Genomic DNA, 17,821 nt, shown 5'->3' on the forward strand with positions numbered 1-17,821 from the left:
GTGAGAATTAAAAGCAAAGAAAAAGAATCATCTAAGTTATTGAAGTGGTTATTTGTAAAATACTTGTCTTTGCTAGGACTCTGTGACTCATGTTTTACAGATGTTTCTAAAACAGTTCTCTGTTCCATGGTTTTCAGCCTACAGCTAATAAAGGAGATTGTTTTTAAACACCCTGTGTTCTAGGAGCTGAGCCAGGAACCTTCCATAGGCTATTTTAGTTAATCTTTGCAAATCATTATAAGCAAGTATATTTGTTTTCTATTGCTGTAAATAATTACCCCAATTTTAGTGGCTTGAAACAATATGAATTTCTTTTCTTACAACCCTGGGTGTCATAAGTCCAGAATTAACATGGTGGCAGGCCTGGGTTCCTTCTGGCTGTGCTAGGGCTGAATCTGTTTCCTTGACTTTTTCATCTTCTAAAAGTGGAATAAATTCTTCTTCTTGTGGCTCCATCCTCCACCTTCAAACCCATCATTCTAATTCTACTTCTCACTGGTAAGGTTCCCTGGATGACACTGGACTCACTTGGATAATTCAGAATAATCTCCTAATTTTCAAGTCTTTATTTTAATCACATCTCCACAGTCCCTTTAAACATCTTGAGAAACATTTGTAGATTGTTTATATAACAACATATTTGGGGACAGGGACTGACTTGTTAATCAGTCCACCATGGGTAGATAATATTCTACTCATTTTTCAGGTGGGGAAAAATAATAGAATAATTATTAAGCCCATTTGAGAAATACAATCGGAAGAGATTGAATAATTTACTCAAGGTCACAAAACCAAAAAGTGCGCATTGCTATATTAATAATGTAAGTTCTTCTGACCCTAATGTTTCCACTACAGAATTCTGCCCCCAAGGTAGAAAAAAAATGATCAAAAAGAGATTCCCTCCTTAATGGCAGATTTTAAATTTTTTCTACAATACCTAAAACCCAATCTCAGGTGCTGAGAAAAAATACGAATCAGCCCTAGTCAGTTCTTTGTTATCCCCTCTCTTCCCATATATTTAAATGCCTATAACTCCTAAATCTATATCTACATTCTTGAAATTTAACTATCTAATTGGCAACTCCAGTTATTGTTCTACAAACTTTTTCAATTTGCCATGTCTGGAACTGAACTTTCCTTTTTTTTTTTTTTTTTTTTTTTTTTCCTGTTAATTAGTTCAACCCCTCAGCCTTCTCCACCTCAGATAACAGGACTGCCATGCTTCTGTCCCTGAGAGCCCACAGCTAATCTGTAATCAAATGCCTAAAGTTTGTCTCCACATCCCAGTCCAACGCTCTATCCACTGCGCCACCGCCTGGTCAGTGAAGTTTATCTCAAAACTGTTCTCTTCTAACTGCTACTTTCATTTCCGTAATTATTTTTCTTCCGAAGCTGAACCACAGTGTTTAATCCTCTCCTTAATTGGTTTATTTGTCAAATATTTGTTCATACGATGAGGGTATACAGAGAAAAGTAGGCCCATGCTGATGCTGTTGACCTCCAGACACTTGAGTCAGCCGAGTACCTGGGACATGGTAGGTGTTTACAAATATGTCTTGAAGAATTAAGACTAAATAAACTTGCTAAACAGTCAGGGAGTTATGTAAACATGTAGTATGACATTTAAATAATAAAAATGTGTTCAAGATACTAATGGCCAAAATTAAAAAGAAGAAGTACCTCTGTTTAAAGAGAGAGAGGTTGACTCGGTAAAGCTCCATACAGGGAGGAAGCCCACTTGGTGTTGATGAATAAGAAAGAAACTATAAGAAAAGATTTCTAAGCAGAGGAGATGGCATTTGCAAAGGCAAAAAAAAAAAATGTTTAAAACAGTGTGATTATTCAGGGAACTCAAAGCTGTTTCTATTATTAGAGTGCACAGTCTTGCATAAATGATATATTAATGCCATGTATCCCTAAGGACAAAACCCAAATTATGGAAAACACTGCAGGAAATATAGAGAAGAACTGAGAAAATTGAAACTTAGTTTTGTTTTCATTTATAGAGCTAGGACGATTTGAGGATTCTTATCACATATTTAGCTCACTTTATAAATTATAGACAGTCATAGATAAGTAAATCACATTTTGAGGAGTTATATTTAAAATTTCATTACCATAAAGAATTCTCCTAGTTGTGAGATAATCATGCAATAGTCACAAAATTATAATACCTGGTTCAAAGGAAACCATATTGAGAAATATGGTTTAGTTAACTAAACTGAGATTTTCTTTCAAATAATTTTTTTTTTTGGTTTTCATTTAAGTTATTTCAAATTTCTACTTTGAGTAATATATTCTTATACTTCTTAGATTGTAAAAAGAAACAGCATAATATTATTAAAATAACACTTCAGTATTTATATTATACAATTGCAAAGATAAACATCACTGAAGAATTTACAGAACATAAGGTCATCGCACATCTTTCGATGTACGAGTTGCAACAGTGAATGAAGATGCATTTCAGCCCTATACGTCTAGAAAAAGAGAACATTCAAGAAATGCCCTTGGTAGAGATAATCATAAATAGTTTCTTGAACATAGAGAATACATACCAGAAATTGAGCACGGATAGACCGCCTAGCATGAATGTTTTACTTGGATCTAAGAGCAGTCCAAAGTTTGAGCCAAGATTTAAATTTGGAGAAGTCATGTAAAAAACTCCAGTTTGGGCCCTCTTTAAAAAAAATGGGAAAAATCATAATACTAGTGGGAAAACCACAGTCTCCTAAATGGCAACAGTTGCTCTGAAGTCCATCCCAGAGGCACGCCCCCATCAGCCCAGGTACTGAGACGCAGGCCTCTTGCCTTATGTGTGCTACATGCCCGAGACCTTGGGCCAGACCAGTAAGAGGCCCAGCCATTAAAGACTAGATCACAATGTTAGGAAAGCACTTAGTATTTGACCATTTGTAATACTGAGAATTGAAGGTACACGCTTTTTTCATAAAAGCATCTAAAAATGAAACATTTAAGATATTTTAATCTCTTCTTCCTTGGATTTTGTTTTCTCATTAAACTGAACCAAAACAAACAAAAAAGCCAGACATAGCTGGTATATCTCTTCATCATAAGCACATCAGGTGGTCTTAAAGCTGGTCTCTGGCAGGACGGTGAAGCCCCCTCAACAGCCTTGGGCTGCTGGCGTGGTGGCTTCATTTCATTTGTTCAAATGTTCAACTAAAATCTCACTTGATAAAACAATTTTGTGCCTTATATTTTTTAAATTATAAAACTAGATAATCTTCTAGGGCTTTATAATGTGCCAAAATTTTAACGAGTTCTCATGGTTTTTTTTTTTTAAAAGATTCAGCACTCCTTACCATGTAAGTTTTCTAGATCTTTCCTTTACTTTTATATATTCAGAAAAATATTTCATTAAGATATTCTTTTATATTTCATGCTCGCCTCTTCAGAACCTGTGTGTTTCTGTCTGAGCTCTCTATTTTTAAAGGGTTTTTAAGGGTGTTTGGGCTACAGAACCTAAAATGGCAAAAGTCCCACTTAGGTTTTGCTTGAGAAATGGACATATCTCTACCTAGCAGCGGAGGGGAGAGTGGAACATGGTTTTATTTTCCTCTTCCTTATCAAACGTAGGTATACATATTCCACCCACCTGGCCAGGAAGCTATTTGTTTTGTCATCTGGCCAATATAACTATCCAAAAATATGTAAGTATATTATGTGTTTTATCAGTGGTTGAATGTAACTACCTCCCTGTAATATATCTTTTAACAGAAAATATAATAAACTTAAAGAGATGGAAAAAATTTTATATATTTTGAACATCCAAACTGTTCTAGATCAGGAAATATAAAGCTAGAAGTCATTTCCAAGGGTGGTGATGAGCACTTACCTTAGCTATCTGGACACACCAGTTAAGCAGCAGCTGTGACCCAATATTATCCTTGTGTTCATGGACATAATCCAACAGGCAGCCATGGGGCATAAGCTGTGTAACCAGCTGAATGGTTGGGCTCAGGCACACACCCAATAACCGGACTAAGTGCGGATGGTCCATACTCGCCATGATCAGAGCTTCCTGTAAGAAAAAAATATAACACCACCATTTCATTTCAAAGTTCTTTAACTGCACTCATAGTGCTGATAAGGATTTTGAAATGTACTCTCATTCAATGAAATTAGTTAAAAATGAAAAGATGTTATGTTACTATTATAGTCTTAGTGATTTAATTCAAGGACATTCAATGCAAAACAAACAATATATATTTTTCAAAGTTAAAAATGTTTTTAAAATATGTGCATATAAATGAATAGCAATGTTTTCCATTTTGTAATGCAGTCTATATCAAATGTTATTTACTGCCAGATAAATTGAAATAGAATCCTGTTTTATACTGTGGATTTTTAACATCTGATCTTCAGTTCTAGAATACAATAATTTACACAAATGCAGTTATTTACTTATAGAATAAGTTGATCCAAAATTAGGTCATCCATTACCCATGTGAATTCAAACAGCATATATAAGTATAATTTCTAAATTATAAATATCAAAACTTAAACAATTATTAGCAATATACTCATATATTTATGTGAAGAGTAAACTTTTTTTTTTGTATTTTTCTTAAGTTGGAAACGGGGAGGCAGTCAGACAGACTCCCGCGTGTGCCCACTGGGATCCACCTGGCATGCCCACCAGGGGACGATGCTCTGCCCATCTCGGGCGTTGCTCTGTTGCAACCAGGGCCATTCTAGAGCCTGAGGCAGAGGCCACAGAGCCATCCTCAGCACCCGGGCCAACTTTGCTCCAATGGAGCCTTGGCTGCGAGAGGGGAAGAGAGAGACAGAGAGGAAGGAGAGGGGGAGGGGTGGAGAAGCAGATGGGTGCTTCTCCTGTGTGCCCTGGCCAGGAATCAAACCCGGGACTCCTGCACGCCAGGCCAACACTCTACCACTGAGCCAACTGGCCAGGGCCAAGAGTAAACATTTTAATAAAAATTTAGTTCCTAACTTTCCCTCAACACAAATCTATTTTATTTTCAAAATTACAAGTGACATCTTATTCATAGAATTGAAAATCTCCCTGGGCTTGCCTGGTCAAGGCACATATGGAAGTTGATGCTTCCAGCTCCTCCCCCCTTTCTCTCTCTGTCTCTCCTCTCTCTCTGTCTCTCCTTCTCCTCTCTAAAATGAATAAATTAAAAAAAAAAAGAATTGAAAATCTGAGAGTTAGGTGAAACTAAAAAACCATGTCTATTCCAAATTTAAAATTTCATGAAATAAGGAAACAGTTCAAGGTATTTTTTTATCATTATCATAAAGTCACTTTTGCTTAATAGAGATAAAATTGTTTTTAGTGTATATAAAAGTGAGCTTCCAATGAAAAGTTATTTAAAATTTCTTTATTAGAATTAGAAACAGATATGACCTTACACACACACACACACACACACACACACACACACACGCAAAAGGGTGTGATACATAAATGACAATTATTATCAATCAGTTTATATATGAAAGCATTGTTAATTGTACCAATCTTGAACAGTTTCTGTACCTTTGAAATTTTTTCAAAACAAAAAATTGAGGACAGAAAACGATGTTGAGCATGGCAAATTGAATATACACATTGACTTCTGTTTGCTCTAAATTCCACTATACTAACAATAAAGGAACTAATAAAAACTCAGACCCCAAAAAAACATAGAAAGGAGGCAATAAGGAAAAAAATAACTCTAGAAGTAGGAAGTGTCTTACGAGTAGTAACGGACATAGCAAATATAAGAGGTCAGAAGTCTACCCTAGCAAGGGAGAGGACTGAGAAGAAATCCAATTTACAGCATCAAAGCCTCGACTGTTAGCACTACAGACTTTTGTAAGCTGAGTGGAGGGCAGGACTTCCACAGGGTTGTTTTCAAGTCCATTAGGAAGAATTTAAATTATTTATTTATTTATTCATATTTTAGAGAGGAGAGGGAGAGACACAGAGAGAGAGAGAGAGAGGAGAGACAGAGCAAGAGAAGGGGGGAGGAGCTGGAAGCATCAACTCCCATATGTGCCTTGACCAGGCAAGCCCAGGGTTTTGAACCAGCAACCTCAGCATTTCCAGGTCAACGCTTTATTCACTGCGTCACTACAGGTCAGGCCCATTAGGAAGAATTTAGACTACAGCTCCCTTTCTGCCCTCCATTCTTAGGAGAGACTAGCCAAAAGGATTGTGAACTGTAGATATGAGGTGCAGTGGAAAAAGGACTCTGATAAAAAAAAAAAAAGTTAAAATCATGCAAATGGATACATGGTGAAAATTGGGGACACTCTTTAGTTCCTTCTTCCAAATGGAGCTGTGGCTTCAAAAAACCTGCAAGTTTCATGTAAATCTCAAATTCAATGTTGAGGAAGATTTTAACAAGATGAGTTGATACACAAACATACCTGGTCTTAAAAACGTTATATCTCAGATGCTTCCTTTCTCTGTGAAATGTGCTTATTAAATAGAGTGTGGAGGATAAAAGAGTACATTAAATTGGGGAAACAAGGAATGGGCAGTGTTGGAACATCGCAGAATAGAAGATGTACACCAGACAGGGAGAACAATCAGTCCAGACTGCAGTGGGACATAGCGCTCTGGGAAGGCTGATCAAAGAAGCTGCTATTGATAGAATACCTACCGAGTTTAAAGTATGTACATTTAGAGCATATCTATGTTTCTAGCAGTAGTTGAAAATCAAATTAGTGACAGATACATAGAAAACTAAGTAAAGATAAAAAAAGAAATTGATTTGATATGAAACACGAGAAACACACAAGAAAATAATTGTATTTACTCCAGAATACAGTTGCTAACAGTTATAGGATCATAACCACGTAAACACAAAATGCTATAAAATAACCACACATCATATAACTATATTGGGAGATGGCGGGCAGGGAGGTACACTTCTGCAAGGCGAGGCAGTAGTGGAAAGAAAGTGAAAGGTACATTCCTATTGTTCATAGTGAAAAGTTAATACTATATGATGCATAAAATTGAAAAAATAACGGTTGATAGAATAAGCATATAATTTAGTTATATGGAGATAAGCTACAGGAGACATTGCCAGGAAGGGGAAAGTGATTACTTTGGGCAATGGAAAACAGGTCGGGGAAAGGAAGGGTGGGTAGCATCATTACTTTTGAAGAAGGCTTTTTATAATTATTATCTTAAAACTATTTCTGAGGACATCATTTGCTTTTAACCTCCACTACTGTTTTGGTGGTGTAGAGTTCAGCTGAACCTAAAGATTATTCACAGTTATGGAGTATGTGTTACACATATTACAGCATCTAAATTTACTTAATCTAGACAGTTTTTTGTGAGGTGAGCATTCTAGTTTTTGAGCAAGGAAGGGTGGGTGGGGCAGTATGGGCACATGCTCAGAGAAAAGAGTGACTCAGGGCCAAACACAAGAAATAAGCTGGTAGAATGGCGTCAGCCTTACTCAAAGAACTTGGGTTTTGAGCCAGTATGGGCAGAAGCTGAAATTGTCATATTCCAGATGGCTTCCAAGTAGGTTAGTTAGGTCCTCCAATTCCCCTTTCCTCAGACACCTCAGGGAACCTGTAGGTCACAGAATGTGGGAGTTTCTATACTTCCTGCCTGAGACCACCGCCACTGAAACACCTTGAGGACTGGCAGCCCGGGAGGCACAGAGAGGCAGCATTCTGGCAAGGACATTGGCTTCCTCAGGTGGTACCTGTCAACAGCGCCAGGGGTAGGATGTTTCAGTGGCTTGGACACATACCACATGGGGGCGAGAACTGGTAAGAAAGGACACTTAGATACCACAGGGTGACTGCAATTGGGAGACTGGTTATGAATGTGTATTAGACACCCAGTAATTTTCCACACTGTTTGGGAAAGGTTCACTGGGGACTGAAGTTTCTGCATAGACGGCACAGTCAGAAACTTGGGTAAGCAACAGAATCAAATGTCAAAATAACCTGGAGATGTTTCCTCTGAACCTATATACCCTGATTGATCTATGTCACCCCATTAAATTAATAATAATAGTAATAATAATAATGAAAAACCAAACTCATAGAAACAGAGGGTAGAATAATGTTAACAAGAGGGTAGGAGACAAGGAGATGTTGATCAAAGGGTAAAAACTTTCAGTTATAATATATAGCATGATTATTATAGTTAACGGTACTGAATCATATACTTCAAACTTGCTAAGAAAGTAGATCTTAAATGGTCTCACCATATACACACACAAATGATAATTATGTAAGGTTATAACAACAACAAAAAAAAGAAACGAGATATTACTCAAGTATTTATATAGCCCCATCTGGATCAATGAGAAAGAAACATTTTGGTTTTACTTACTGTATATTTCAGTAAACATGGGAAATGAAACAATACTCTATGGTTATAAGGTGAGTACAGAGAGGAATGTTATCCAAGCTAAATTACCTATTATTCAATCTAGTATGAGTATTAATTGATTGATAGCAACATTAATTAATATTAAAAGTATAAACCAGAGGGTTGTTGTGCTAAATTTTGAAATTCACACATATAAATAGACACATACACACCAATACATAAGCAGAACATCTAATCAAATTAAACATCTAACTCAATTAAGTATCAAATTAGATATTTAATTAATAAATATTAGTTATCTAATGAATGTAAATGTACACTGATTGTTTTCTCTTTCTTTCTCTTCTCCGGTAGCTCTCAGTCTTGCATGTGCATACAAATCGCCTAAATTTATTTCTAAGGTAGCTTTCCTGCCCCACTCCCAGATAAGCAGGTCTGAAAGTGGATCATAAATCTGCATTTGTAACAGGCCCCTTAGATGAGGCCACCATAAGAAATATGAACTCTGAGAAATTCTAGAACATCTATGCCAAATTTGCGTCCCAGTAATCCATTTCAAAAACAGTAACATGCAGCACGATTTTTACTTTTATTATGGCCCTATAAAGCAGTCAAGAGGTAGTAATTCTCAGCTGTAAAATGACACCAAGGTAAGTAGGATTACTGTCTCAGGTCAAGTGACCAGAGAGTAGCAGGATCAGTAAGATACTGGAGTCCTGACTCTCTTAGTGAAGTCCTATTTGTTACAATAGTAACAATAACGTCAATTTTTTTTAAACTTCATTTTCATCAGCACTTCACACAGTAGGTGCGTGTCTTGTTAACAAGCAGACAGCCACGGACACCTGAAGTAGCCATACCTCTGGAAATTGGGTCAAATTACACTTTAGCTCCTGAGAAGCAACAAAAATCAAACAACAAATTTGCACCTACAGGAAAACCGCTATCGCTTATAATATGCTTTCAGAAAAAGGCAAAGAAACATATCTTTCCAATTTCCTAAGAGTGGTATTAGGTACAGGCAATTTCTTAATGCAAAGAAAACTAATAAAATTTCAGGTCAAAGAGAGATTCTGAGGTTATTTCGGGCTTCTTTTTCAGCACAAAATATATACACAATGCTTTTTTTTCCTCTTTGAGAACTCAAGGAGTAATGATAATTCTATTCTAAATAAACATTTGAAAAGTTTACATCAGCAGAGTATAAAAAAGCAACATGAAAGTTCTCTCTTAAAAAATCTATTAGTAAGTCCTGGCTAAAAGCTGGGGTTGTATTAAGGAAAATTGCTCATCAGACTACAAAGAGTATTTGAAACCAAATTGCAGTGTATTTGCATAATAGTTCTCTTTTTTTTTTTAGAAAGGAAAAACGAACAAGACACTAATTGTAGGTTTTATACTTTCATAAAGGAAATAGCAGATGGCTTTTTGGGAGATAGGGGACTAGATAAAGCAAAGAGAATATGGATTCATTTAGAGTGATGAGTGGGATGGAAAGGGGAAAAAAATCTAATATTTTAATAATAGAGTGTTGGGTTTCAATAAATTACTCTGCATTAAAACTAATAATGTCTGCTCTTCCATCTCTCATGTGAGGCCTATGGAAAGAATTTTTGAGTCTCTGCTGTTGTCACTAAAAAATGTCATCAAGGCCACTGGAATACATACAGTTTGACATATGCATTATTAATTTTTCCAGAAATAAAATTATTCTCCATCTCTGTTTTCCCTTTTGCTTTATAAAATTTCTCTTGGAGGTGAATAAAGGATTTTTCATTGAACAAGGGGAAAGATGTAAGAGCTACTACAATGAACACTGAAGCAGGAATATTTTTCTTTATAATGAGGTCTGGTTTGTATAAGGACTTTTTTTTTAATCCACCCCGAGACTACCAGGGCATAGAGAGAAAGCTCTAAAGCATGTGTACCATTATTGCTATTTGTTTCTCTTTTTCGGTCTCAAGGGACAACATTTCTGTACAATAATAAACCTGAGCAATACCATTTGTCACATTTTTAAGGCATCATGTTGCCCAGCCTTCAAGTGTTTATGCCACCTAAATTTGTTTATTCACACATGTTGGTGAGTGGTTTCACAAAAAGAAACACACACACACACACAGCCAGTGAAAACTTATGGGCTATTTCCTTTAAAAAAATATGTTAACTTCAGCCAAACTTTCAGTGTTTCATTATATCAGTGGGCCTTTAATTCAATACCCTCCAGCTGAAAATGGGAAAAATATCATTGTTTCAGGAATAAGGAAGATAAAAAGGGAGAAAGAGAAGAAGAAGAGATAGACAGTTAATGTAGACAGAGAAAACTGTGCTTAATGCAAGAGTCAGCAGATTGATGAGTGCTCACGGGGCATGCCTCTCCTAAAGGCAGAGGTGACGGTGATGAGGAAGACAAAGAAGATAATGGTGATGGCAGTGACGAAAAATGACATAAAATCATTGGCCCATTATAGTGTTTTACAAACTTATTTTGTTGCAGATGGTATCGGATAATAAAGTAGATGAAATCTCCATCTGTTCCTTCATGTGCAGAATAAATAATATTTTTATTTGTACAAGTAGTGAGCAGCAATTAGGCAGGTTGAATTAATGTGTCATCAGTTCAAGTTTGTCCACGTTGCTCAGTGGCCTCAGACTCCTTTCCAAGCTCTGGTATCATTTTTGTGGACTTGAACAATCAAGATTAGGATCCTTCCAATTTTTAGAGTCTTTCTACATAATTCACCCACTGGGTGGCAAAATCTTAGATTTAGACACTACCGAACAATGCTACACAATGAAGTGCTTTGTGAATAATTTTACACAAGGTAGAATTCTACCTTCTGACTGTGTTTTCTACATTTCCCCTATCCCCTATTGCACTGAATTCCCCCCCACTCTTACTATCTTTTCTTATCCTTCTGTCATACATCCACTCACTTAAAAATAATTATTGAGGTGCTCGCTTCGGCAGCACATATACTAAAATTGAAACGATACAGAGAAGATTAGCATGGCCCCTGCACAAGGATGACATGCAAATTCGTGAAGCGTTCCATATTTTTTAGAATTAATATAAAAAAAAATAATTATTGAGAACCTGCTGTGCACCTGGCACTGATTAAAGCTGGGTCTAAAATTCTACCAAGAGAGGCAACAAATAAACAGAGAAAAACAAATAAGTATAAATAGAAATAATTATATTAAGGATTATGGAGAGAATAAAGAGGGCATTGTGACAGGTAATAAAATGGTGGTCTTGAAGGTCCTTTAGATAAGGGTAGTCAGGAAATGTGCCCTGAGGTTTGAAATACGAAGAAAAAAAAAAGCCAGACTGACGAATCTGAGAGAAGAACCTAAGAGACTGGAAGATTTTGGAGGCTCTGAGAAGGCACCTGTGCCTGAGATTTAGCGAGAGCTACAATGCTATGAGATGTAGGTTGGGGCTAGGTCTGGAAAGGCCTTGCAGTCTGGGAAGAAGACAGAAATTACAATATTTTTAATGCCTACCTCCCGTTATGCTTCACTTACTGCCCTCCTAGCCTGCACTCCGATGTTAACTATTACAATGAAAGCATCTACCATAATTATGATCTTTTTTTTCCCCCACTGATTTTCCCATTTGGTCGCTTCTAGGCAAAAAGCAACTATCACCTGATTATTTAAACTTTCAAATATTGTTAGAGAAAGGCATAAATTCATTGGGGTTGGCCCTAAATCACCTGATTTGATCCTCTAAAAATAGCCCTCAGTTTTTATTTTTTAATTTCTTATTGACTCTTGACTACATTATTATGATTTGTTTTGCTGAAAAGAAAAAAAAAAAACTCTACCTTTTGCAACATTTACTCTGTAAAAGGTAGTCTTGACATCACTCATTTTGTCCTCTTTAATAATTTTGCCAGTACAATTTAAACCTCACTCTATATTATCACCTGCAAGGTACCTATAAGTATAATTTAGATGTCCCATAGTCTAAAAATAAAAGTTTCTTCAATTTTTCCTTTTCTCTACTTTGGGAATATTTGTTGTTCTTGCTTTGGCTATTTGTTTATTCTATGGTTTTTCAACCCTTAGGACTCTAGTTTTTCTGCAATTTTCCTGTGCTCTTATTATTCAAATTATTCTTGATAATGACCTCCTTTTTACCAGTTGAAAGGTTTTTCCTGTCATTCACCCATTTTCCTCACCTATGCACTATTTTTCTTCCCTGAACACCCATCATTAGGACAGTCCCTCTCTGATTTTATATTTTACTCTATCCTAAATCTTCAGTCTCTCTGGATATTCTTAATATAATTATTGACACCTGCTTTTCCCTCTCATACATTAACTATGGAAATGCAACCAAGGCCTTTCCCTAACATCCTTTACTTTCATCCATCATCTCCTGCATCCATATATTTTATTACTTTAGGAAACATGACAAAGTTAGCAAAAACATGGAATCAACTGAAAAACTGTGTGGTATTTCAGGATTTGATATCGCTTGAAGCTCTTTAAATAACATCATTATTTATAAAGACATAAAACAAAATCCATTAGCATCACACCCAAAATATCTGTCGGAAATACCCCACATATAGGAATTAATTTATGCCCATATTCAAAGATTTTTTTTTCTATTCCTGTAATTTCAACTGCCGTCTCTGAGCAAGGGACTAACAGGTCTTCATCTATGTACACCTCCCATATTACAATACCTATGCCTGTCTTAGTAAAGTACTTCTTATGTGTCTGCCATCTCTAAATTTTTTTCTGAAAGTAGTAATATTATTGGATCATTTTAATTAGCTTATTACCAAATTTTGAGTATAAGGTTGACAGTAAAACATCAAAGCTATTTTATTCATAAATGAACAGGATTGTTATAATATTCCCCACTTCTCCTCCTACCACATTCCAAGAATCAGCCCATATTTGCAATGTCTCTGTTCACTTTGACAGAGATATCCTACCAGACCTAAAACTTAAGACACAATGCAAATTGCTTCAAAAGAGAATGTCTGCTAACACTGCTAATTTTATAAATTTCAGAAACATTTTATAATTCAGTTTTAAAATCTTGGATTCGTGTTTGGCATTCTTATTTTTATTGTCTTCCATTTCACTCCATAGACAATATCCTGCCAAGTTCTAATAACTGCTCATTCTAATGTGGCTTAAATGCATATAGCCTTCTGTGTATTTTCATTCTGACTCCTTTAGTTCAAACTCACATCAGTCCTATAAAAAGAATGCTGATCTTTTTTTTTCAGTAACTTTGGTCTGTTTTTGCTATAACCTACAAAATATCTGGCATTTTTGGAATGTTACATAGACAGCCTTAACTTTGCATGGACTCCATAAATATTTGTTAAATTAGATTTCATATGTTGAAAACTACAATAAATTTTGTAATGAAGATGAGACTATGTTCCTAGCTAGGACACTAAGGATCTTTGGGACTGATCTGCATATTCCTCTTTGTCCTTCCAGATTCTGACTCCATCCTTCTCTACTTTGACATGGGTCGAGTGAAACTTATCCAAATGCATAACAACAGGCTCCTTGTCCCTTGGCTTTTACTTGGGTTTAGCTAATAAAAAGCAACAGCAGAAGACTGAAGAGAGAAGAGAATGAGGTGGTGTTTACCCCTTACTCTCCCGTTTCCTGCAGATCTCATCCCAAGGCCCCAGCTGCTGTCAGTCCAGGGTAACCCTCTCCTTGCTCATTTAGGCCAACCATCTCTGTTACTAGTCTTGAATGACTTCAACCATCTCAGCTGCTATTCCTCAACCCTGCCCATACCTTTCTAAAAACTCCTTTGTTAAGCTCTCTTCCATTACTCTAATGTACAGCATGTATTTACTGCAAGGATTTTTCTGAGGCTCTTATCTTGAGCAAGTTACATAACCTAACACTTATTTGAAAAAAAAATGACACACCACATCTCTGATAGCAAAACATGGCATGTGTAGAATACTAACACCCCCTCAACTTATCCATTGTAAATACTGCTAAGCAATCATTGTGGTAGGCTGATATGAATCCCAAAATATTACCAGATCCTAATCCCATGAATCTGTGAATATTACTTTATTGGGAAAAAGAATCTGTACAGATATGATTAAGTTCAGATTTTTGAGATTATTCACATGGGCTCTAAATCCTCTCACAAGTTTCCTGATAAGAGCAGCAGCAGCAGTATAGCTGCAGACACACAGGGGAGAAAGCGATGCGGAGGAGGTGGGGCAGAGAGCAATGTAGCCACAAGCCAAGGAGCCCCAGGAGGTGGAGGAGCAAGAAACAGACTTCTCCTTAGCGCTTCTGGAGAACAGGCAACCATGTCCAAGCTTGATTCAGACATCTGGCTCCAAAAATGTGACATAATATATTTCTGTTATGTTGTCACCACTTTCGTGGTAATTCGTTACAATAGCCTGAGGAAACTAATCCCATTACTGCATTTTCTCCTGCCTGGACTGGGTGAGGACTGAAAATCCTCACAACTCAATGCTTTAGGCAATAAAACCAATTTACTGGGAGGTAAAGGTGAAATTACACATTGTTGCCATGATTTTATACATATTTTTACAATTAATGTTGCCACCAAACCTTATGAGTTTGGATGTTTTATATTAGTTTTATCTAAATGATACAGATACTTTTTAATTCATTTAGAAATTAACATTTATGTGTAATAGCTAAATGATATAGTACAGGCAAAGAGCTTATCACGGTGCCTAGCAGACTCTGAAAATGTTAGTTATTACTACATTTGTATTGAACCAATTGTATCCAAAGAGAATGAAATCGTTGAATTTGCAAAGCCATGGCCAAGAGTCTGGGAAAAAAGCTGCAGCTGCAGGGTAAGTGGTCACTTTGACTTTTTTAGAGTCCAGTGGGGATATTTGAAATGCAAGGCAGAAAACCTGACCAAAGAAATCCAAGCAAACAGTATTTATTTTTTGTCAGCATATTAGAAGCTCTTCTTTTTCTATATAAGCCCACGGAGAGGTGCAAATATCTCCTCTCACCTTCATTATAAAGTAATCATGAAGAGTTAGGAGAAGATCAAAAGTAGATTATGGAATTGCAAGAGAACTTCAAAAAAAAACAAAAAAACACACAAGTTTTTTCTTAACATATGGTAACCACAGTAACAGTAATGACCGTACACAGTACTCTGGGTTAAAGTGGATAACAGAGACCAAGGGGTACTAGGGAATGCTTGTACAGTTCTTCCCCTTATCTGTGCTTTTGCCTTCTGCAATTTCAGCTATCTACTGTTAACCATGGTCCAAAAATATTAAGAGGAAGATTGCATAAATAAAGATGGTATGTTTTAAATTGCATGCCATTTTGAGTAGTGGGATGAAATCTCTTGTCTTCCTTTTCTGCCCTGCTTAAACATTACCCACTAGTTAGTCACTTTGTTTAGTAGTTTTCATGGTTATAAGATCTACTGTTGGGGTATCAGAATGCTTGTGTTCAAGTAACACTATTCTCTTAGTAATGAACTCAAAGTACAAGATTAGCAATTCTAGCAATTCAGATACAACACAAAGAAGCCATAGTATATGTATGCATAGGGAAAAATAGTGTGTATATACAGATACAGTTTTAGGTATACACTAGACCAGTGGTAGTCAACCTGGTCCCTACTGCCCACTAGTGGGCATTCAGCTTTCATGGTGGGTGGTAGCAGAGCAACCAAAGTATAAATAAAAAGATAGATTTAACTATAGTAAGTTGTTTCATAAAGATTTATTCTGCCAAATTTAGCGAAAATCCCACATAAAGTACTTGGTAAGTAATTATTATTATATGCTTTAACTTGCTGTAACTCTGCTTTATAAATTTTATAAAGTAAAGTTACTTCCCTACTTCATAAATCACCATTACTGTGGAACCAGTGGGTGGTTAGAAAATTTTACTACTAACAGAGATACAAAAGTAGGCGGTAGGTATAAAAAGGTTGACTACCCCTGCACTAGACTATGGGAAAGTATCCCACATGGATAAGGAGGGAGACTACTGTAATTCAGGCAGAGACAATTTAGAGTCTACTAACTAATCATAGCAAACTACATACAGCAAGAGAAACACAGAGCTGCTGCAATTAACATTTCAGGACTGACACAGAAGAACAAACTCAGCGAGTCCAACATGAAGCTTTTGCAGAGGACTCTACAATATGCCATAATGAATAAAATCAGATATATACTAGGACTAAAATCAATCATTGAGACTATACATTCTACCAAGGAGGAAGAAGTAATTAATAACTTCCAAATAATTTCTGCTGCTTTCATTTTGTTCTCTCTCTCTCTATGAAAATCAGTATCTTTAAGGGTTACTTAATCTGTTGGATAAGTCCTGTATTTTGTTCACCTATAGCTTTACCAGTTCTTAGTAAACATATTTATGGTCCTTCTAAAGCCATCTATTAAATATGCCTGGCACAATACTATTTGTTTTGTATGTGGACTCAGTTCTTAAGACAATCTTGTTTTGTCCAACAGGAATTATTCTACGAATTAAATTATAAGGAGACAGGTTTGAAAAGAATAAGCAATTTGCCGAGATCTTAGTTAGTAAGTAGCCTACCTGGGATTCTAATCTGGTTCTCATTGTATCTACAGCCAAGTGTCTTTCTACCATGTGGTAGCCTCAGGAATTGTTGGCAGGAAGGTAACCAGGGAGACCTAGCTGATTTGGTGGTAATTATCCTAGTGTCCTAAAAGGAACTGTCACCAATAAAATTAACCCATTAATGGATTCTGTATGATGTGACAGTCTAACAAGTACTAACTATGCTTTTTGGGGGGATAAATCACAATTTATCGAAATTATGAACATAATTTATCCTCCACTGCTTAAAATAAACCGTCCAATAATAAAATGCTAAACTGCCTTGCAGAAAGGGACTAAGAATAACTTGTGTCTTTATTCTCATTTTTGCAAAACAGACCTGGATTCTAGCAGTGCTTAATCAATAATTTTAAAAATTCAATTTGACTCAATATAGATAAGAATTTAGTAATTTTGTTAATAGCTCTCATTAATCACTTAGGACTGTATGACTTGGTATTTTGTATATGTTATGGAAATAATATTCAATTCTGTTTTCCCAGATACTGCATCTTTTTTAAAGAAAGTATTTGCTGTATTTCTAGGTTGCAAGAAAAAATCTGTTAATGACATTTATATCAAAGGCATCTAATGACAACTAAATAAAATTAGGGACATCTCCCTTAATACCTAATAAAATATCTCACATACATTGCTGGGAAAGAAGCAGTCAGGTTCGTGTTCTTCATGATTCATTCAAGATAACATAGTGAGTGACTTTAATTAAGTCTTCCAATTTTACTCACCAGTCTCCAACTCATACAGGATTATTCATATAAAAAAATCATTTGTCCTATCATTTATTTTTTTCTTATCTCTTCTACTTTTTATAATGAATTTAATTATTACTATCAGATATATTAAATT

The 17,821-nt window shown here is 35.9% G+C and overlaps 1 protein-coding gene and 1 non-coding gene across 6 annotated transcripts in view; one reads left to right on the forward strand and one right to left on the reverse strand.

The window, feature by feature from the left end:
• Positions 1-17,821, reverse strand: part of ERBB4 (erb-b2 receptor tyrosine kinase 4) — a 1,119,996-nt gene that overhangs the window by 175,218 nt on the left and 926,957 nt on the right. For all 5 annotated transcript variants that reach the window (XM_066346729.1, XM_066346728.1, XM_066346726.1 and 2 more), the window contains exon 20: positions 3,860-4,045. In XM_066346729.1, coding sequence (XP_066202826.1) covers positions 3,860-4,045 — 186 coding nt within the window. The remainder of the gene's footprint in view (positions 1-3,859; positions 4,046-17,821) is intronic.
• Positions 11,297-11,403, forward strand: LOC136379184 (U6 spliceosomal RNA). The gene has a single exon (XR_010746681.1). It is a non-coding gene; the product is annotated as a U6 spliceosomal RNA (small nuclear RNA).

The sequence above is a fragment of the Saccopteryx leptura genome, chromosome 7 (genome assembly GCF_036850995.1).
Source record: "Saccopteryx leptura isolate mSacLep1 chromosome 7, mSacLep1_pri_phased_curated, whole genome shotgun sequence".
NCBI lineage: Eukaryota > Metazoa > Chordata > Mammalia > Chiroptera > Emballonuridae > Saccopteryx > Saccopteryx leptura.